This window comes from Saccopteryx bilineata, chromosome 1 (genome assembly GCF_036850765.1).
Source record: "Saccopteryx bilineata isolate mSacBil1 chromosome 1, mSacBil1_pri_phased_curated, whole genome shotgun sequence".
In the NCBI taxonomy this organism is placed as follows: Eukaryota; Metazoa; Chordata; class Mammalia; order Chiroptera; family Emballonuridae; genus Saccopteryx; species Saccopteryx bilineata.
This window is the reverse complement of record NC_089490.1, coordinates 146,858,606-146,882,641: the sequence shown is the minus strand read 5'-3', so window position 1 is coordinate 146,882,641 and position 24,036 is coordinate 146,858,606. Positions and strand designations below refer to the sequence as shown.

Here is a 24,036-nt window from a genome sequence, read left to right as displayed (position 1 = left end):
GTGTGGGAAAGCCTTCAGTTGTCCCTCATCCTTCAGAGCATATGTGAGACATCATACTGGAAAGTCACTATATGAATGTAAAGAATGTGGGAAGGCCTTCAATCGTCCCTCATCCCTAACTGCACACTTGCGAACGCACAGTGGAGAGAAGCCTTATAAATGCAAGGAATGTGGGAAAGCCTTTACTAGTTTTTCTAACCTTACAGTGCATGGACGGACTCACACTGGGGAGAAGCCCTATGAATGTAAGGAGTGTGGGAAGGCCTTTCGTCACTCTTCAGGCCTGACTGTACACACACGAATGCACACTGGAGAGAAGCCTTTCACCTGTCTGGAGTGTGGGAAAGCCTTCAGTTGTCCTTCATCCTTCAGAGCACATGTGAGAGATCATACTGGGAAGACACAATATGAATGTAAGGAATGTGGGAAAGCCTTCACTCGTTTCTCATCTCTCACTGCACACTTGAGAACACACAGTGGAGAGAAGCCATATAAATGTAAGGAATGTGGGAAAGCCTTTATTAGTTCCTCCAACCTTATAGTACATGGACGAACTCACACTGGGGAGAAACCTCATGAATGTAAGAAATGCGGGAAAGCCTTTATGTATCATGCATCTCTTAGGACTCACATAAGAACCCACACTGGGGAGAAGCCCTATGTATGTAAGGAGTGTGGGAAAGCTTTTTATCGCTCTTCAGGCCTGACTGTACACACCCGAATACACACTGGAGAGAAGCCTTTCAACTGTCTGGAGTGTGGAAAAGCCTTCAGTTGTTCCTCAACCTTTCGACGACATGTAAGAAGCCACACAGGGGAAAAGCCCTATGAATGTAAAGAATGTGAGAAAGCATTTGTTTGTCTTGCCTACTTTCGAAGACACATGAAAACTCACTCTAGAGAAAACATACAAATGTAAGGAATATGGGAATGTCTGCAAAGCTTTTCAGAACTTAAGCACATATGAGATTCCACACTGTGGAGAATTCAATGACTGTAACAAAGTAGGTCATTGCCCCTCATTTTTTTAAAGACTACTGAGAACTCACAACTGAGAGAAACCCCTTGTATGTAAACCATGTGGTAACACCTTAAAAAATATTGTTTATTACAAGTCAAAATTCCTAAGAAATAAGTGTATAAGAAAATTTACACTAGAAGCAGAGATCAGTGCCTCACTGGTTGGAATGTTGGCTCACTGGTTTCTGGTTTGTATTTTCTAATATGAATAATTAAGGTGATAAATTTCCCACTAATATGTTTCCACTCTGTTTTATTCTGAGGTGCTTTCATTTTGGCTTAGACATAAATGTTATTTCTAACACTGAGTCTGGAAGTGTTTTTTGTTCATATGCATTTAGGAGTGGTCCTTTTATTTTTATTTGTTTCTGATTAACTCATTGCTAAGTGTGCAGTGATCATGGTATGGACACTTAGTATTTATAATTGCTTTTGTAATTGGTCATTTCAATTTGATCTAGTATGGCAGATACTAAAAATTGCCTACTCAATATTCTTCACCCCTTTTGCTCTTTTTGAACTTATCAGTTTTTACTATTCCATGCTTTTCCGGTTTAATAAGTTATTTCAGGAGAAATCAATAAGTGCAAAGGTCTTCAAGAAATATCTCATCTGATGTCTTTGTATTTCATTCTTTGTCCTTGCTTCTGGCTGGTAATAGGACTCAGTGTTTTTAAAGTAAAAAGAGACCTTGCATTTTATTAATAAACCCACTCTTCCAGTAAGTCAATTTCTGGTTACAAGACCATAAACAAATATTTATTAGTAAACGAATATGTATTAAGTTCTACCTCCCTTCAATGCCACATGTCTTTGGAGATTGCTGTTGTTCTACTCAATCCCAGAAAAGGAACACTGGTATAGAGAGGTGGGGGAGTTCCACACCTCTGTGAATCATGGCCCTAACATAGGTATTATAGCATGTTTCATAAATAGTAATGCACTTTACATACCATTTGGAAATATGAGATCTGGAAATATTATCTCCCATATAAAATAGGAATTCCATGGAATGACTATACTTAAATGCTTAGAATTATTTCCAAAATATAGGAGGCCCTGGGGTTACAACAGAGCTCCATTCCTATGACAGTGATGGAACCTGAATTTTGGTGTATGTGGAAACACACGTTAGCCTATGTTACTTACCTATTCTAACAGTTGTAAAGTCAATCTAGAACATAAACACACAACTCAGCCACAAAAAAGGAAAGGGACATAAATAAACTGTACTGTGTACTGTACTGTATAAACAAAAAATGAGTGTTAGAAAAATTCATTACCTTCATTCCTGTGGTTGGCTTTCATACTGGAAGGGGCTTTGCAAGGTGGGAGAGAGTGACCTATTGGGAGGAGGAAGCTGGAGAGCAGGAGGACCTGCAGAAGGTGCTGGAGATACTGGGTCAGGTGAGTCAAGATTGCCTGAGGAACATGCAGGGGACACTGGAGATGATTCTACCTGTACTATAGGTATTTTATCTCGAGAAGCAGCTGATGTAGAAGCAGCTGATGTGATGGGATATGTTGCAGGCCTCTAGCTTCTTACAAAATTGTTTCAGTCTAGTCTGGAAGGTTGATAACGTCTTCTCTTCCAAAATGTGTGTATAGCATTGCAAGGCATTCATAACAGCTCTCTAGATTTTACTGAATCTGTCATCACTGGGAGGTCCTCAGCCTAAAATTTTGACAACCTACTACCATAGAAAAACCTGCCAAACCCTTGGTAGTAAATTTCTTGGGTTCTGGGCAGAGGCTGATTAAGGTCAGTTGAGGCCCTGACGGAGAAGAAAATATTGGGCCCCTTACATTAGAAAAGAGTATAAAATTGGAGTTTTGCAGGGCCCTTCAGGAGTCATGGCCCAGAGTGTGCACCTGGTGCACCCACTGTTAAATCCACCTCTGGTTCTGGGGTTTTTCTCTCTCCAATCAGCTGCTTCTCCAGCTGAATGACTTCCTTTGCAGACAGCTCCTCTCCATGTGATGCCAGTAGCTCTGACTTTAGGAGCCATGCTAAGGGCCAAAAAGTCAACAAAACACCACAAATGTAACACTTGAACTTTTAACAATCTAAAATGGTATAGGTAAGCGTAGTGAGATACACCAACTCCCTTCTTCATACACTGCATTATTGCGTATTCTTCCACCGCGTGCAGCCAAACTAGTTTGCCTATGTAGTCTGTAAGTATGCTAACAATATAAGCCAAAACACATCTTAATATTTTAAAGTTTTTATGGGAGTGAGCCTTATAAATTTGAGATGTCATAGGTGAGACTCATAACTTGAGGACCCCCTGTATAGATATAATACATTTCTCTTTACCAACACACTTTGAGGTAGATGCTGTCTTTATCTACATTTTACAGGTAAAAGAAAAAGAGGCAGAGAAACAGCTTGCACAGTGTCACACAGTTGTAAGTTGCTAAGTTAGTCTGGCCTTAGAATCTACTCATAACCACCTCCTGTTTTTCAAAAACTGATCTGCGGACATAGTGTCTTTGCACAGCAGCAAAAGCTGACATTCTTTAGTCTCAGTATCCAACTCAAAGTACAACTTCTGAACAATGTTTTGGAATAGTTACCATTTAAAAACATTTTCATGTGCCACATACTCATGTTATGTACTTTTCTTCATTCAAAAACTTACACTTTAAAAAATTACTTGCAAAATTTAGTTTTAAGAATTGCTTCTAAGGCCCTGGCCGGTTGGCTCAGCGGTAGAGCGTCGGCCTAGCGTGCGGAGGACCCGGGTTCGATTCCCGGCCAGGGCACACAGGAGAAGCGCCCATTTGCTTCTCCACCCCTCCGCCGCGCTTTCCTCTCTGTCTCTCTCTTCCCCTCCCGCAGCCAAGGCTCCATTGGAGCAAAGATGGCCCGGGCGCTGGGGATGGCTCTGTGGCCTCTGCCTCAGGCGCTAGCGTGGCTCTGGTCGCAATATGGCGACGCCCAGGATGGGCACAGCATCGCCCCTGGTGGGCGTGCCGGGTGGATCCCGGTCGGGCGCATGCGGGAGTCTGTCTGACTGTCTCTCCCTGTTTCCAGCTTCAGAAAAATGGAAAAAAAAAAAAAAAAAAGAATTGCTTCTGATTTCCATATGACCATCTTTCTGCAGTAGTCCCCTTCTTTTGCTCTATTTTGTTTTCCCTTGTTTTGATGATTTTTTTTATTCTGGCAGAAAAACCACATAAACTTCACCCTTCTCCATTGTCCAAGTGTATGGTAGAATGCCAGTCACATGCACATTTTGGTGTAACAAGTCCCCAGACTCCCTTGTTCCCATCTTTCATGAATGAAACAACCCACCAACAACAACTCCACCACCTCTCAGCTCTGGTAACCATCATTCTACTTTCTGTTTCTATGAGTTTATCTACTTGGGAATCCTTGCACAAGTGGAGCCATGCAGTATTTGCCTTTCTGTGAGCTGTTTATGTCACTTAGCATTATGTTCTCAAGGTTCATCTATGCTGTATAAGGAAGCATTTCTCTTTTTAAGACCCAATGATATTCCATTCATGTAGACAGCACATTTTCTTTATGCATTCATATGTCAGTGGGTACTTAACATTGTTTTTACCTTTTTGCTGTGGCGAGTAATGCTGCAATAAACATGGCTGTGCTGACTGAGGGAAACCAAGATGGCAGTGGAGTAGGCACACACACAGACTCCCAGCTCACACCACCAAACAGATTAAAAATTAATTTAGGAACAATCAGCATGAAAAACCAACTTTGGACTACAAGAACAGGTCTCAAAAACCAAGGAGCAGAGAAGACACACTGAGCCTGGTAGGGAGTGTAAGGCATGGTGGGAGATCCCCTGCTTCCAGGAGTGAAGGGAGGGGGGCTGAAGCTGAAACCCAGAAGGGCTCTCATTACAAGGAGAAGAGCAGAAAATATCAGTGACAGCCACTTGCCTGGGGAACTGGGAACAAGGTGTGCTGAGAGTGCTGGCTTGTCTTCCAAAAGGAAAGTGGGGAGAGAGAGACAGACGGTGATGGGCAGAGGAATGCATGGGATGATCTGAGAAGCTGACACATCCAGTGCAGAGGCAGCCATAGCTTGGGGAGGTGTTGATCCCTCCACACAGCACAAGTCTAAAGTGGTTCTGGGTAACCCACCTCCAGACAGCTATCCAGCTTCAATCAGTGCAACAAGACATAGCTGAAAACAGGAAATATGGAGGAAGGGCAGTAACTCAAGTCTTCATGGAGATCTAAGATACACGACCACCTACTGAAGTGGAGAAAGCACCCTGTCCTGGATAGAAGCTGGCAGATCAAGCCTTCAGAGTCTCAGGTTACACCCATCACATTCCTGGATACAGTTTTAAATAAGTCCCCTGCTGAGATCACTAAACAAGATTACCACCGAGTTAAGAAAACTGAGAAGAAAACAAACAAATCAAGACTTCAAAGTGGCTCTACTAGGTAAGGAGATCACAACTGGAAGAAGCCTATAAGTCATACAGAGAATAATGGGTAGGCGGAGAAGCATAAGTCATATGCTTCAACAAGATATGTCCTCAGAAAAAGTCCTGGATGAATCAGAAGTAATCAAATTACCAGATGCAGAGTTTAAAATAATGATTGTTAGGATGCTTAAGGATCTCAAAGCTACAACGGATGGACTTAGTGAACACCTCAATAAAGAAATTGTAAGCATCAAAAAAACTCAACATGGAAATCATAAAGAAAAACTAGACAAAAATGACAATATCAGAAATGAAGACTACACTAGAAGGAATTAAAAGCAGGCTGGATGAAGCTGAGGATCAAATCAGCAACTTAGAGCAGTGGTCCCCAACCCCTGGGCCATGGACTGGTACTGGTCCGTGGGCCATTTGGTACCGGTCCACAGAGAAATAATAACTTACATTATTTCTGTTTTATTTATATTTAAGTCTGAGCAATGTTTTCTTTTTTTAAAATGACCAGATTTCCTCTGTTACATTCGCCTAAGACTCACTCTTGACAGTTGTCTCGGTCACATGATACATTTATCCATCCCACCCTAAAGGCCGGTCCGTGAAAATATTTTCTGATATTAAACCAGTCTGTGGCCCAAAAAAGGATGGGGACCACTGACTTAAGAGGACAAGATAAGTGAAAACATGAAAGCAGAAAAGAAAAAGAAAAAAGGATCAAAAAGTCCGAGGAAACCCTAAGAGAGCTCTGTGACAACATGAAGAGAAATAATATCTTTATAGTAGGGGTTCCTGACGGAGAAGAGAAAGAACAAGGGCTAGAGAAGCTCTTTGAAGAAATTATAGATGGAAATTTCCCTAAATTGATGTAAAAAAGAGTCACATAAATTCAAGAAGCAGAAAGAACCCCATAAAAAAGAATGCAGAGACCCACACCAAGACATCATAATCAAAATACCAAAGCTAAGAGATAAAGAAAGAATATTAAAAGCTGTAAGAGAAAAACAATTACCTACAAAAGAACACCCATAGAGATGACATCCAACTTCTCAACAGAAACACTTGAGGCCAGAAGGGATTGTCAAGAAATATTAAAAGTAATGCAGAACAAGAACCTACAACCAAGACTTCTTTATACAGCAAGACTATCATTTAAAATTGAAGGAGAAATAAAAAGCTTCCCAGACAAAAACAAACAAACAAACAAACAAAACTCAAGGAGTTCATCACAACAAAAACAATGCTGCAAGAAATGTTAAGAGGCCTGCTATAGACAGAACAAAGTGGAAAAAAAAACTATATACATATACATATTAAAAGAGAAATATAGATTTAAAGAAAAAAATGGCAACAATCAACTACATATCAATAATAACCTTAAATGTAAATAGATTAAATGCTCCAATCAAAAGACATAGGGTAGTTGTGTAAATAAGAAAACAGGACCCATACATATGCTGTCTACAGGAGACCCACCTCAAAATGAAAGATACACATAGACTAAAAGTAAAAGGAAATAAATAAATAAATAAATAAATAAATAAATAAATAAACCAAAATTTTATGCAAATGGAAATGAAAAGAAAGCTGGAGTAGCAATACTTATATCTGACAAAATAGACTTTAAAACAAAGACTATAGTAACAGATAAATAAAGTCACTATATAATAATAAAGGGAGCAATCCAACAGGAAGAGATAACCATTATAAATATCTATGCACCTAATATAGGAGCACCTAAATATATAAAGCAGATTTTGATGGACATAAAGGAAGGGATCATAGCAATACTATAATAGTAGGGGATTTCAATACCCCACTAACATCACTAGATAGATCCTCAAGAAAGAAATTTAACAAAGACATAGCAGAATTAAGACACACTAAATCAATTGGATTTAATAGATATCTTCAGAACCTTTCACCCCAAAGCAGCAGAATATACATTCTTCACAAGTATGCATGGTACATTCTCTAGCACAGACCACATATTAGGGCATAAAATGAGTCTCAACAAATTTAAGAAGATTGAGACCATATCAAGCATCTTCTCTGACCTCAATGACATGAAAATAGAAATCAACTACAATAGGAAAACTGAAAAAACACTCACACACTTGGAAACTAAACAGCATGTTATTAAACAATGAATGGGTCAACAATGAGATCAAGAAAGAAATAAAAAATTTCTTTGAAACAAGTGAGAATGAGCATACAACAATTCAAAATCTGTGAGACACAGCAGAAGCAGTCCTGAGAGGGAAGTTCATAGCATTACAGGCATACCTTAAGAAGCTAGAAAAAGCTCAAATAAACAACTTAATCCTGAAACTAAAAAAGAAAAAATAGAAAAAGAACAGCAAGTAAATCCTAGAGAAAGTAGAAGGAAGAAAATAATAAAGATCAGAGTGGAAATAAATGACATAGAGACTAAAAAACAATACAGAGAATCAGTGAAACCAAGAGCTGGTTCTATGAAAAAGTAAACAAGATTGATGAACCTTTACTCAGATTCACCAAGAAAAAAAGAGAAAGGACTCAAATAAAATTAGAAATGAGGGCGGAGAAGTAACAACAGACAAAGCAGAAATACAAAGGATTGTAAGAAAATACTATGAAGAACTGTATGCCAAAAAATTATACAGCCTAGGTGAAATGGACAAATTCCTTGAAACATATAATATTTCAAAAATCAATCTGAAAGAATCAGAAAACCTAAATAGACTGATTACAACAAATGATATCTAAACAGTTATCAAAAAACTCCCAACAAACAAAAGCTCTGGGCCAGATGACTGTACAGGTGAATTCTACCAAACATTCAAAGAAGAACTAATTCCTATCCTTTTCAAGCTACTTCAAAAACTTCAAGAGGAGGGAATACTTCCAAGCTCCTTTTATGAGGTGAGCATAATTCTGATTCCAAAGCCAGGCAAAGACAACACAAAGAAAGAAAACTATAGGCCAATATCCCTGATGAATTTAGATGATAAAATTCTCAACAAAATATTAGCAAAACAGATCCAGCAATATGTGAAAAAAATTATAAATCATGATCAAGTGGGATTTATTTTGAGGAGGCAAGGCTGGTACAATACTTGCAAATCAATCAATGTAATTCATCACATAAACAAAAAGAAGGACAAAAACCTCATGATAATATCAATAGATGCAGAAAAAGCATTCAATAAAATCCAGCACCCATTTATGATCGAAACTCTCAGCAAAGTGGGAATACAGGGAACATAGCTCAACACAATAAAGGCCATCTATGAGAGGCCCACAGCTAACATCATACTCAATGGGCAAAAGTTAAAAGCAATCCCCTTAAGATCAGGAACAAGGCAGGGGTGCCCCCTTTCACCACTCTTATTCAATATAGTTCTGGAAGTCCTAGCCACAGCAATCAGACAAGAAGAAGAAATAAAAGGCATCCAAATTGGAAAAAAAGAAGTAAACTATCATTATTTGCTGATGATATGATACTGTACATAGACAACCCTAAAGTCACAGTCAAAAAACTACTGGACCTGATAAATGAATTCAGCAAGGTGTCAGAATATAAAATTAATACTCAGAAATCAGAGGCATTTTAATACACCAACAATGATCTGTCTGAGAGAGAAATTAAAAAAACAATCCCCTTCACTATTGCAACAAAAAATAAATAAAATACCTAGGAGTGAATTTAACCAAGGAGGTTAAAGACTTGTACTCGGAAAATTATAAAACATTGATAAAAGAAATCAAGGAAGATACAAACAAGTGGAAGCATATACTGTGTTCATGGCTAGGAAGAGTAAACATCATTAAAATGTCCATATTACCCAAAGCAATTTATAAATTCAATGTAATCCTATGAAAATACCAAGAATATACTTCAAAGATAAAGAACAAATATTCCAAAAATTCATATGGAACCAAAAAACATGAATAGCCTCAGCAATCTTGAAAAAGAAGAATAAAGTGGGTGGTATCACACTTCCAGACGTCAAGTTATACTACAAGGCCACTGTACTCAAAACAGCTTGGTACTAGTATAAGAACAGGCATATAGCTATATCAATGAAACAGAACAGAGAACTCAGAAACCCACACCTTTATGAACAATTGATATTTGACAAGGGTGGTAATAGCATACAATAGAGTAAGACAGTCTCTTTAACAAATGGTGTTGGGGAAATTGGATAGCTACCTGCAAAAAAATGAAACTAGACCACCAACTCACACCATTCACAAAAATAAACTCAAAATGTATAAAAGACTTAAATATAAGTCATGAAACCATAAACATTCTAAAAGAAAACATAGGCAATAAGCTCTCCAATATCAGTCACAGCAACATATTTGCTGATGTATCTTCACATACAAGGGAAAGAAAGGACTGGATAAACAAATGGGACTACATCAAAATAAAAAGCTTTTGCACAGCTAAAGACAATATGAACAAAATAAAAAGGCAAACCACACAATGGGAGAACATATTCAACAATACATGTGATAAGAGGTTAATAACCAAAATTTATAAAGAACTTGTAAAAGTCAACACCAGGTAGTTAAACAGTCCAATCAAAAAATGGACAAAAAAATGAATATACACTTCTCCAAAGAGGACATACAGATGGCCAATAGGCATATGAAAAAATGTTCAACATTACTAATCATTAGAGAAATGCAAATTAAAACCACAATGAAATATCACCTCACACCAGTCAGAATGGTGCTCATCAACAAAACAACACAGAATAAGTGCTGGCGAGGATGTGAAGAAAAGGGAACCCTCCTGCACTGCTGGTGGGAATGCAGACTGGTGCAGCCACTGTGGAAAACAGTATGGAGATTCTTCAAAAAATTAAGAATCAAACTGCCTTTTGACCCAGCCATCCCACTTTTGGGAATATATCCCAAGAATACCACATCAACGAATCAAAAGGAGAAATGCACCTCCATGTTTATGGCAGCATTGTTTACAGTATCCAAGATCTGAAAACAGCCCAAGTGTCCATCAGGGGACGAGTGGATTAAAAAGCTGTGGTACCTATTCACACAATGGAATACTATGGGGCCGTGAAAAAGAGGGAAATAATACTTTTTGCGACAACATGGATGACCTGGAAACTATTATGTTAAGTGAAATAAGCCAGGAAGAGGAAGAAAAATATCATATGACCTCACTCATTTGAGGAATCCAATGAACAATATGTACTGAGGAATGGAATAGAGACAGAGGTGGGATCAAAGTATCCAGAAGGAAAGCAGACAGAAGGAAAGGGGATGATAGGCTGATAGGATGGGATCAGAGCAGAAAAGCAAATCCAGGAGGGAAGGGGGAAGGGCATTATGGGGAGGGGATCGGTGGGGATGTACTGGGGAACACGGAGGAGGGGAGGATGTATTCAGGGAGACATTAAAATCTATGTAAACATAGTAAATTAATAATAAAAAAATAAAACATGGCTGCGCTATTATCTCTTCTCTGAGCCTCAGATTCCAAACAGCAATTCAGAATTCTTTACACTTACCTTCCAAATAGGGCTTCCAGATTTATCAGGACAAAAACCAGGCCCAAATTGAAATTTCAGACAATGCATTTAGAATTACTTGTACCAATCAGTTCTTTGTTCACCTCAAATTCTATTTATTTCTTTCTGTTTTTTTCTTTTTAAATTTATTTTTTAATTTAGTGGGATGATATGGTTTGCCAAACTATACAGGTTTCAAGTGTGCTACTTAAATTCTATTTTAAATCGGTGTTCTGTATTTTACTGGCAAGCCTATATCCAAGGTCATTATGAAGATTAAACATAATGTGATAAAATCTATCAGTCATATATCTATTAGGTTTATATCACATTTGATACCCATTTTTATAACTTCCATATATTTCTATTTAATATAATATTTCAGAACTCAAATTATTTTGATATTGCTATCTTTATAATAATATGGGGCAAGTTGTGATGTTGAGCACTTCACCTGACATATAAGTTTATTATAGATCTTTGGGCCAAATCTAGCCTGCCACCTGTTTTCACAAATAAAATTTTATGGAACATGGCCGTGCTCATTCACATATGTATTGTTAATGGCCGCTTTTGTGCTATCATGACAGAGCTGTGTAACAGTTATAACAAAGACCACATGGCCCACTGAGCCTGAAATATTTACTACCAGGCTCTTTACAGGAAGATTTGCTGACCCTTTCCTGATGATATTGATAAAATTGTTTCCTTTATGGGTTACTGTGAGGAGAAAACTAAATATATGTAAAGTGCTTAGGACAGCGTTTGGCTCATAGTAAAGGGTCATGAACCAGCATGGCTAGTAATTCCAGGTCCTGAGTGGGAATGATGCGAAATTAAGAAAATACACTTAAAGAATAAAAGGATGGGTTTGGGAGGGCTCTGCAAAGCTGATAGCAAAAACAGAGCATGCTCAAAAACCGTATCTTGCTTTGTGTATAGGACAAAGTGGGCCATTAGTAAATCAATGAGATTTCTGATCACATTTCCAAGGCAACCCAAGAATTTTTACCAAGTGCAGAAAACCCCCACCAAACATAACATCTTAACTTCACACAAAGAAGAAATTTGCCTCCAGTCTTTCCAGGGGATATGGGAGAAGGATGAGTAAAAATAATCAAGAATCACAGCTAACATGGAGGTTTGGGGAAGGGCTTAGTCTTTTGCAACTTAATCAGGCAAGTGAGGTGGAGGGTTGGGCACTGGCTGTCAGTTTACAGCCAGTTTCCCACACTGCTGTCCCCCAAAAATCTAAACTGAAAAAACCCTGTTGGCTTTTCGATCCCAAAGAGTAAAGCATTAATAAGTACACGTTCTAGCTATCAGAATAAGAGGCCAACAGAAAAAAAAATACAATATTTTTAGTTACATTAAAATGGCATTTGGGCCCTGGCCGGTTGGCTCAGTGGTAGAGCGTCAGCCTGGCATGCAAGGGGTCCCGGGTTCGATTCCCAGCCAGGGCACACAGGAGAAGCGCCCATCTGCTTCTCCACCCCTCCCCCTCTCCTTCCTCTCTGTCTCTCTCTTCCCCTCCCGCAGCGAGGCTCCATTGGAGCAAAGATGGCCCGGGGCGCTGGGGATGGCTCCTTGGCCTCTGCCCCAGGCGCTAGAGTGGCTCTGGTCGTGACAGAGCGACGCCCCGGAGGGGCAGAGCATCGCCCCCTGGTGGGCAGAGCGTCGCCCCCTGGTGGGCGTGCCGGGTGGATCCCAGTCGGGCACATGCGGGAGTCTGTCTGACTGTCTCTCCCGTTTCCAGCTTCGGAAAAATACAAAAAAAAAAAAAAAAAAAAAGACATAAAAAAATGGCATTTGGTAAATTATAGCTCGTTCTAGATTAAAATTTTAGCAGAACTGGAATATGAAAAACAAAATGTGTACACTAACTAGAACTAGTATGAGATTTAATGCTGAGACCTTGGAATCATTTTTATCATAGGGAGCAAACATAGAAATTGAGTTTATCACTATTATGCCTCTTGAAGATGTACCCTATGCATTAGGACAGACACACAGACAAAAGAAAGAAAGAAAAATACCACAAAAATGAATTTCTACTGAAGAAAAACAACTAAAAACACCTAAAGAAGAGTGCTAGATAATAGGAATATACAATGTAATTATTTTCTAATATGCCAATATAAATCAATTAGGAGTAAATGAAACTAATGATGTCACTTAAATTAGTAACAAACAATTAGCAAGGAATACACTCCATAAGAAATTAGAACTTATATTAAAAGAAACATGAAGGTCTCCTTGCAGACATAAACATGTTCAAACAGGAAAATAGTTTTACGTTCTACCATGAGAAATTTTAGCAATAAAGGTGCCAAATTCCTCATAGTATTTCATCATTATTATTATTCCAGAAAATTCAAATTGTAAGTGAATTTTAAGTGGAAATAACAAGTTTAATCTTTATAGAATAAACCTTGCTTTTGGTTAAAGGTCACATGGGGGCCAAGTGACCTTCCCCTGGGAAGGGGTGGGGCTCAGAGATAATTGATCTGGACCGAGGATTCTGACTTTTACCTCCCATGGCTCTCTAAGATTGTGAAGTCTTCAGGGAATAGAGTTTATGGACCAATTTGGCTAATTGTGAGCTCTGTGCATTGAGTGCTCAAGGACCAACTACCATAAATAATCAGTCTGTCTCCAGCCTTTCAGGTGCCAGTTTCTGTCTAGCTGGCTTTACGCCTGTGCCTCACCATCTCAGAACAGTCATCTCCATTAGGTAGCCTGGCCTGAGTTTGTCTTTTTGCTAATCCCGGAGACCGAGTCTCAGCCATCAATGCTCACCAGGCAGAAGAGGGACAGCAGACTGGCCCTCCTTGATCATGCAGCAGCAGAATCGCAGCCCAGTCCAGTGAGTGCCATGGGAGACAGTGGAGTAAGGTGGGACTGGGAACATTGTTTTCTTATTGTCAGGAGAAGCAGGACATTCAGGGTAGACAGGTGACAGGGCGACTACTACTACAAGCACTATGAATTTTATAATCTTGGTTCTGGTGGGATTTCAAGAACTTTCATTCAGAGCTCTGATTTTCTCTCATGATAATTCTAGACCATAATGGCAGAAAACAGGTCTCTCCAAAATCCCTTAAGTCCTCCATAAATATGAGGTGTTTGATGAGGAGGAAGATGAGGATGAAGACAGTGAGCCAGATGTCATGAATGGTCACTGAGGACCTCCTAAGTGCCAGGCTCTGTGCTAAGTGTTCTATAGCTTATGTTATTCCATCTGCATAAACACTCCCCAAGGAAGAGAAATGCACAGCACAGCATTCAAATATAACTTGTATAAGGTCATGCAGTAAAGGGAGTGGATTCAGCTTGGAATCCAGGCATCCAGACTGCAGGCAGAAGGACACACAGCCAGTATTCTTTCCTGTCAACCCAACCTGTCTTTTCACTTGCCAGGTCTGTCCAGGCAGAGACCCTGTTTACTATTCTTTTCCCTGTGGGGGTTCTCAGTAGACCTCAGCAGAGAGTGATGTCAGCCCCCTGCTGCACTGACTGTAGGAAGGCTAGCTGAGCTCATGGTGGGGGATCACAGTAAAATTAGCAGATTATAATTTAGGGCAGCTCTTGGTGTTGCTATGCTCTTAGATTTTCCTTAAAGTGTCTTCTTTTTCTTTTATTCCTAGACCTTTGGCCTTATACCTCTCTAAAAAACATTTTAATGGTGTTAAGTTTCTTTCTTAGGAAACATAAATCAGATTAATATGTATTTTAGCTATACTTTTGGCAAAGACCTCGGAACTTCTGTATTAAACTTTCTGAAGTGTCAGGAAACAGTGAAGAAATGTAGCATATGGGCAGCAGAGACTGACAATTTAGTTTTGTCCTCAGGAGCTATAATGTTTTTGGCACAGAGTAAGCAATGAAAAGAACAACAACAAAATCTCTGTGAAATATTTAATAGACCCTTAGCTTACACAAATACAGGATAGGCAACAAGGCTTCTACCAATGGGGGGCTTCCTTCCGGTCCTTTCATCCCTTTCAGCACATTCCACAGGACTAGAGATGAGACACAGTAGGGATTTTGTGTATCTACAACATGAATTTCTTATGAACCTATTATTTTCCTTTTCTAAATATACATCATTCAATTAAACTAATTGTGTTAATTTTAAATAATGAAAAAATTTAAAGATGGAGAATAGGGGAGTCAATCTGACTTCATGGACTGAGACACCTTTAGGATTTCACATTTAGGATGTCAAGTCATTCCATGCTCAAGTTCCCTGGGATAGGGAAGGCTTTGACTTCTCTGTCATTTAACTGAATAGAAGTCATTAAATTAAATTCTGGAGATTAAACTAATCAAATCTGCTATTGTAATAATAATTTAATTCTGATGAAAATATGATAACTGAATATTAACTGCCATACACCTGGGGATTTATTCTCCCCATTTCTAGGTAAAATATGTCATGAGAAAGAGATTGAGACAATTATACACAATCTAAACCTAGCGTGTGAAAGATATGGGATCAAATTGCCATCCTTTGGCTTCTGTCCAAGGACTCTGACCCTTCTAATAGAGCTGAATGAATAGTTTTTTCAAGCCTTCTTAGTAGACCATGAGGAAACAAAGGCAGAATCATTGATTTCTCCTACTGGGACTCAGTAAGGTCATCTGTGAATAAGGGAACAAACCAGTGATTCATAGGAGCCTTTCTGGAATAACTATTGTGATTTATAAGGTTTTTCACAAATAATTGTGTGTTTTTTTTGGTCTCACTTTGGAAATCAGACACATGCAAGCATTATATCCTCTGCAAGTTGAGAATTTCAGGAACTATTATGATATGACTATTACTAGACAGACTTCAGGAACATCCTGGTTCTATATCTCAGCAGTAAGAGCAGGTAATTGAATGTATCTGACTTTTTTTATTGAAGAAAAATTTAGGAAACTAATAGAAAAATTCAATGTGCATTAATTTTTACAATGTAAACAACTATACTTTACACATATCTGTAAGTATTCTTAACTGTGTAGTATGGAGAGGTAAAAAAATTACATAGCATTGTCATTATAATGAATTAAACAATAAAATAAAGTTTATCCCTCTGATGATAATATGTATTATCTTAAATATTTAAAGTAGATGCATGTATTTCACAGAACATTTCAGGGATAGCATGTGTACTATTATAGCTAAATTTTCAGATAGACTGTTTTTAAGTTCAAAATGAATCCTAACATCATGGAAACATTGACTGGAAAATATCCCCACCAAATTTCCTGACACTGGTTGATTCTGTAGGACAGGTAAACAGGGGAACAGGATCATGAAGAAATAGCAACAAAACTGAAATTTCATTGCTAATATTGCAAATCTGTATAAAATATAAGTTCTGCAAAAATATTGCTGAATGGTCACATTTTTAAATGGTAAGTGGGTATTAATGATAATAATGGATATTATTAATGAAGCATTTATTAATGCCTGGGGATGTTCTAAGGCAGTGACTCTGAGCTCTGGCTGCACATTAGAATCACCATCAGACTCACATGTAGAGTGAGTCTGCAACAATTCTATAAAGTAGGTTCCATTTTTATTCCCTTTTTATAGATGGATAAACTATCCAGATCTTTGTTATATTATTTTCTGTGTTTTTCTCTTTTGCATTTTTCTTAAATTAAATCTCATTGCTATCTGCCAGGTCCAGGAGAAAGGACATCTCACGTTGTCCTCAGGCACCTGGTGTACATACGAAGAACTGTAATTTCTGTTACTAGAATGGTTTGACATGAAACATTCTTAACTAAACTTCAGGAAACTGAGCTTTAGACATCCCTTTGGGACGCCTCTTGCTTGTAAAACCTCAACTCTAAATAAGGTGGTTAAGGCCCTGGCTGGTTGGCTCAGTGGTAGAGCATTGGCCTGGCGTGCAGGAGTCCCGGGTACGATTCTCGATTCTCGGCCAGGGCATACAGGAGAAGTGCCCATCTGCTTCTCCACCCCTCCCCCTCTCCTTCCTCTCTGTCTCTCTCTTCCCCTCCCACAGCCAAGGCTCCATTGGAGCAAAGTTGGCCCAGGCGCTGAGAATGGCTCTATGGCCTCTGCCTCAGGCGCTAGAATGCCTCTGGATGCAACAGAGCAGCGCCCCAGATGGGCAGAGCATTGCCCCTTGGTGGGCATGCTAGGTGATTCCTGGTCGGGTGCATACGGGAGTCTGTCTGACTGTCTCCCCGTTTCCAACTTCAGAAAAATACAAAAAATAAAATAAAAATAAATAAAGTGGTTAATTTGATTAGAAACAATGCTTCACAAATCTTTGGATAAAGAGCATGTTTAAACACTTTAACCAAGTCACTATGTAACAGAGAAAAGCAAAGTGAAGAGCATTTTCAAACACAAAGACTCCCTGAGTTTGTAGAGTGTTGATACAAATAACCCTGCATAAAAAACCTAAAATATCTAATATCTGAAAACACTTTTAAAAGAAAACTCACATATTTGAGTGAACGTTTGTTTCCATTTGGGATGGATATTGGGGAAACTCAATAAGAATAAAATCTAGGATGATAACTGTCATATAAATATTCTAATTCATTATATTTAATTTTAATTTAGAATATAAGTTATGTTATGAATGTGTATAAATATTCTAATTTAAATCATTTTTGCATTGTATTTAGGTAAATTAAAATATATTTGCTTCCTAGTGTCTTTTAACTGAAGTGATTTCTTTTAAGGTAGAAAGATGTTTCCTATTCCATGTGTTTCCTTCAAAGGAGGAAACTAATATTTACTGTGTTTATGATTTTTTTTTAATTTAATTTTATTTATTCATTTTTAGAGAGGAGAGAGACAGAGGAGAGAGAGACAGAGAGAGAGAAGGGGGGAGGAGCTGGAAGCATCAACTCCCATATGTGCCTTGACCAGGCAAGCCCAGGGTTTCGAACCAGCGACCTCAGCATTTCCAGGTCGATGCTTTATCCACTGCGCCACCACAGGTCAGGCCAACTGTGTTTATGATTTTATTAACTCTATTAACTCATGTGCCTAAGTAGGTATATATAGAACAGGTAAATAGGCAAGGAGTCAATGACGACAAAGTCCTCTGAGGTAATAAGTTTGCTGCCACTGAGATATACTGCTGAAGGTACTGGAGTAAGTGTTCCTTAAATGTGAATGCTTTTCTTTGGTGATTGAATTCAAAATATAGATTCAACTGAATTTCCTGTTCAGTTTCATGTATTACAAGTTGCCCCTTTTTTAGCAGGTGTCTCAGCCCCATGGAGCTAAATAATCTAACACATGTCTCAGAGTTCTTCCTCATGGGTCTGTCAGATGACCAACAGATATATGAAAAGATGCTTATCTGCATTAGTTATTAGAGAAATGCAAATCAAAACTGCAATGATGGCCTGACCTGTGGTGGCGCAGTGGATAAAGCGTCGACCTGGAAATGCTGAGGTCGCCGGTTCGAAACCCTGGGCTTGCCTGGTCAAGGCACATATGGGAGTTGATGTTTCTTGCTCCTCCCCCTTCTCTCTCTCTGTCTCTCTCTCCTCTCCCTCTCTCTCTCCTTTCTAAAATGAATAAATTAAAAATTAAAATTAAAAAAAAAATAAAAGGAAAGAATGGATGAAAAGAGTTTAAAAAAAAAAAAAAAAAAAAAAAAAAAAAACTGCAATGAGATACCACCTCACACCTGTTAGATTAGCTATTATTAACAAGACAGGTAATAGCAAATGTTGGAGAGGCTGTGGAGAAAAAGGAACCCTCATTCACTGTTGGTGGGAATGTAAAGTAGTACAACCATTATGGAAGAAAGTATGGCAGTTCCTCAAAAAACTGCAAATAGAACTACCTTATGACCCAGCAATCCCTCTACTGGGTATATACCCCCAAAACTCAGAAACATAGACACATAAAGACACATGCAGCCCCATGTTCATTGCAGCATTGTTCACAGTGGCCAGGACATGGAAACAACCAAAAAGCCCATCAATAGATGACTGGATAAAGAAGATGTGGCACATATACACTATGGAATACTACTCAGCCATAAGAAATGATGACTTCAGATCATTTACAGTAAAATGGTGCGGTCTTGATAACATTATACGAAGTGAAATATGTAAATCAGAAAAAATCAGGAACTGCATTATTCCATACATAGGTGGGATATAAAAGCAAGACTAAGAGACATGGACAAGAGTGTGGTGGTTACGGGGGGTGGGGGAGGGGGAGAGGGAAAGGCGGAGGGGGAGGGGCACAAAGAAAACTAGATAGAAGGTGACAGAGGACAATCGGACTTTGGGTGATGGGTAAGCAACATAATTGATTGATGAGACAACCTGGACATGTTTTCTTTGAACTTATGTACCCTGATTTATTGATGTCACCCTAGTGAAATTAATTTTAAAAAATATGTCAAAAGGTAGTTTGTTATTTTATGCATTTAATACTTTAAAAAGAACAATAAAAGAGGTATACAAAACTAGATTATAAGAAAGAATTTAAAAATATTAATAAAAAACTTATATAAAAAAAGATATAACAAAAGGTTGTTTATTATTTTATGCATTTAATACTTAAATAAGAAGAATAAAAGAGGTACAAAGTTAGATTATATTATAAAAGACAGTTTTTTGTTTTTTATAAATTGTTATTAATTTTAATGGGGTGACATCAATAAATCAGGGTACATAATGTTCAAAGAAAACATGTCCAGGTTATCTTGTCATTCAATTATGTTGCATACCCATCACACAAATTCAGATTGTCCTCTGTCACCTTCTATCTAGTTTTCTTTATGCCCCTCCCCCTCCCCCTTTCCCTCTTTCTCCCTCTCCTCCCCCCCACTGTAACCACCACACTCTTGTCCATGTCTCTTAGGCTCGTTTTTATGTCCCACCTATGTATGAAATCATGCAGTTCTTGTTTTTTTCTGATTTGCTTATTTCACTCCGTATAATGTTATCAAGATCCATCCGTGTTGTTGTAAAAGATCCGATGTCATCATTTCTTATGACTGAGTAGTATTGCATGTGTGCCACATCTTCTTTATCCAGTCATCTATTGAAGGGCTTTTTTGTTGTTTCCATGTCTTCACCATTGTGAACAATGCTGCAATAAACATGGGGCTGCATGTGTCTTTACGTATTAATGTTTCTGAGTTTTGGGGGTATATACCCAGTAGAGGGATTGCTGGGTCATAAGGTAGTTCTATTTTCAGTTTTTTGAGGAACCACCATACTTTCTTCCATAATGGTTGTACTACTTTACAGTCCCACCAACAGTGAATGAAGGTTCCTTTTTCTCCACAGCCTCTCCAACATTTGCTATTACCTGTCTTGTTAATAATAGCTAATCTAACAGGTGTGAGGTGGTATCTCATTGCAGTTTTGATTTGCATTTCTCTAATAACTAATGAAGATAAGCATCTTTTCATATATCTGTTGGTCATTTGTATTTCTTCCAGAAAGAAGTGTCTGTTCATGTCCTCTTCCCATTTTTTTATTGGATTGTTTGTTTGTTGTTGAGTTTTATGAATTCTTTGTATAGTTTAGATATTAGGCCCTTATCTGAGCTGTTGTTTGAAAATATCATTTTCCATTTAGTTGGTTGTCTGTTTATTTTGTTGTCAGTTTCTCTTGCTGAGCAAAAACTTCTTAGTCTGATGTAGTCCCATTCATTTATCTTTGCCTTCACTTCTCTTGCCTTTGCAGTCAAATTCATAAAATGCTCTTTAAAACCAAGGTCCATGAGTTTATTACCTATGTCTTCTTCTATGTACTTTATTGTTTCAGGTCTTATATTTAGGTCTTTGATCCATTTTGAATTAATTTTAGTACAGGGGGACAAACTGTAGTAGAGTTTCATTCTTTTGCATGTGGCTTTCCAGTTTTCCCAGCACCATTTGTTGAAGAGGCTTTCTTTTCTCCATTGTGTGTTGTTGGCCCCTTTATCAAAAATTATTTGACCATATTTATGTGGTTTTATTTTTGAAGTTTCTATTCTGTTCCATTGTTCTATTTTTCTGCCAATATCATGCTGTTTTGATTGTCGTGGCTTTATAATGTAGTTTGAAGTCAGGTATTTTAATGCCCCCAGCTTCATTCTTTTTCCTTAGGATTGCTTAGGCTATTCAGGCTTTTTAATAGTTCCATATAAATCTGATGATTTTTTGTTCCATTTCTTTAAAAAATGTCATTGGAATTTTTATGGGAATTGCATGAAATTTGTATATTGCTTTGGTTAATATAGCCATTTTGATTATATTTATTCTTCCTATCCACGAACAAGGAATATTTTTCCATCTCGAATCTTTTTTTTTTTTAAATAAATTTTTATTAATGGTAATGGGATGACATTAATAAATCAGGGTACATATATTCAAAGAAAACATGTCTAGGTTATTTTGTCATTAAATTATGTTGCGTACCCCTCGCCCAAAGTCAGATTGTCCTCCGCCACCCTCTATCTAGTTCTCTGTGCCCCTCCCCCTCCCCCTAACTCTCTCCCTCCCTCCCTCCCATGTCCTCCCTCCTCCCACCCCTGGTAACCACCACACTCTTGTCCATGTCTCTTAGTCTCATTTTTATGCTCCACCAATGTATGGAATCATGTAGTTCTTGTTTTTTTCTGATTTACTTATTTCACTCCTTATAATGTTATCAAGATCCCACCATTTTGCTGTAAATGATCTGATGTCATCATTTCTTATGGCGGAGTAGTATTCCATAGTGTATATGTGCCACATCTTCTTTATCCAGTCTTCTATTGAAGGGCTTTTTGGTTGTTTCCATGTCTTGGCCACTGTGAACAGTGCTGCAATGAACATGGGGCTACATGTATCTTCACGTATCAATGTTTCTGAGGTTTTGGGGTATATACCCAGTAGAGGGATTGCTGGGTCATAAGGTAGTTCTATTTTCAGTTTTTTGAGGAACCACCATACTTTCTTCCATAATGGTTGTACTACTTTACAGTCCCACCAACAGTGAATGAGGGTTCCTTTTTCTCCACAGCCTTTCCAACATTTGCTATTACCCGTCTTGTTGATAATAGCTAATCTAACAGGGGTGAGGTGGTATCTCATTGTAGCTTTGATTTGCATTTCTCTAATAACTAATGAAGCTGAGCATCTTTTCATATATCTGTTGGCCATTTGTATCTCTTCCTGGGAGAAGTGTCTGTTCATGTCCTCTTCCCATTTTTTTATTGGATTGTTTGTTTGTTTGTTGTTGAGTTTTATGAGTTCTTTGTAAATTTTGGATATTAGGCCCTTATCTGAGCTGTTGTTTGAAAATATCAGTTCCCATTTAGTTGGTTGTCTGTTTATTTTTATATCAGTTTCTCTTGCTGAGCAAAAACTTTTTATTCTGATGTAGTCCCATTCATTTATCTTTGCCTTCACTTCTCTTGCCATTGAAGTCAAGTTCATAAAATGTTCTTTAAAACCCAGGTCCATGATTTTCGTACCTATGTCTTCTTCTATGTACTTTATTGTTTCAGGTCTTATATTTAGGTCTTTGATCCATTTTGAATTAACTTTAGTACACAGGGACAGGCCGTAGTCGAGTTTCATTCTTTTGCATGTGGCTTTCCAGTTTTCCCAACACCATTTGTTGAAGAGGCTTTCTTTTCTCCATTGTGGGTTGTTGGCCCCTTTATCAAAGATTATTTGACCATATATATGTGGTTTTATTTCTGGGCTTTCTATTCTGTTCCATTGGTCTGAGTGTCTATTTTTCTGCCAATACCATGCTGTTTTGATTATCGTGGCCCTATAATATAGTTTAAAGTCAGGTATTGTAATGCCCCCAGCTTCATTCTTTTTCTTTAGGATTGTTTTGGCTATTCGGGGTTTTTTATAGTTCCATATAAATCTGATGATTTTTTGTTCCATTTCTTTAAAAAATTTCATAGGGATTTTGATGGGAATTGCATTAAATTTGTATATTGCTTTGGGTAATATGGCCATTTTGATTATATTTATTCTTCCTATCCAAGAACAAGGAATATTTTTCCATCTCATTGTATCTTTTTTGATTTCCCTTAACAATGCTTTGTAATTTTCATTATATAGGTCCTTTACATTCTTTGTTATGTTTATTCCTAGGTATTTTATTTTTTTTGTTGCAATCGTGAAGGGGATTATTTTTTTGAGTTCGTTTTCTAGTATTTCATTGTTGGCATATAGAAAGGCTATGGACTTTTGTATGTTAATTTTGTATCCTGCGACCTTACTGTATTGGTTTATTGTTTCTAATAATCTTTTTGTGGAGTCCTTCGGGTTTTCAATGTATAGGATCATATCATCAGCAAAAAGTGATACCTTTACTTCTTCTTTTCCGATATGGATGCCTTTTATTTCTTTGTCTTGTCTGATTGCTCTGGCCAGAACTTCTAGCACCACGTTAAATAAGAGTGGAGAGAGTGGACAACCCTGTCTTGTTCCTGATTTAAGGTAGAAAGTCCTCAGTTTTATGCCGTTTAATAGGATGTTGGCTGATGGTTTATTATATATGGCCTTTATCATGTTGAGATATTTTCCTTCTATACCCATTTTGTTGAGAGTCTTAAACATAAAATTGTGTTGTATTTTATCAAAAGCCTTTTCTGCATCTATTGATAAGATCATGTGGTTTTTGTTCTTTGTTTTGTTGATATGGTGTATTACATTAACCGTTTTGCGTATGTTGAACCATCCTTGAGATTCTGGGATGAATCCCACTTGATCATGATGTATTATTTTTTAATATGTTGTTGTATTCGGTTTGCCAGTATTTTGTTTAGTGTTTTAGCATCTGTATTCATTAGAAATATTGGTCTGTAGTTTTCTTTCTTTGTGCCATCCTTGCCAGGTTTTGGTATGAGGGTTATGTTGGCCTCATAAAATGTGTTTGGAAGTATTGCTTCTTCTTCAATTTTTTGGAAGACTTTGAGTAGAATAGGAACCAAGTCTTCTTTGAATGTTTGATAGAATTCACTAGTATAACCATCTGGGCCTGGACTTTTATTTTTGGGGAGGTTTTTAATAGTTTTTTCTATTTCCTCCCTGCTGATTGGTCTGTTTAGGCTTTCTGCTTCTTCA

The 24,036-nt window shown here is 37.9% G+C and overlaps 1 protein-coding gene across 1 annotated transcript in view; it reads left to right on the top strand.

The window, feature by feature from the left end:
• LOC136333268 (zinc finger protein 699-like) overlaps positions 1–1,013 on the top strand; it is an 89,893-nt gene extending 88,880 nt beyond the window's left edge. Inside the window, exon 8 of the mRNA XM_066272190.1 lies at positions 70–1,013. Within this exon, the coding sequence (XP_066128287.1) occupies positions 70–919 (850 nt within the window). The 3' untranslated portion in view covers positions 920–1,013. The remainder of the gene's footprint in view (positions 1–69) is intronic.
• The last annotated feature ends 23,023 nt before the right edge of the window (positions 1,014–24,036 follow it).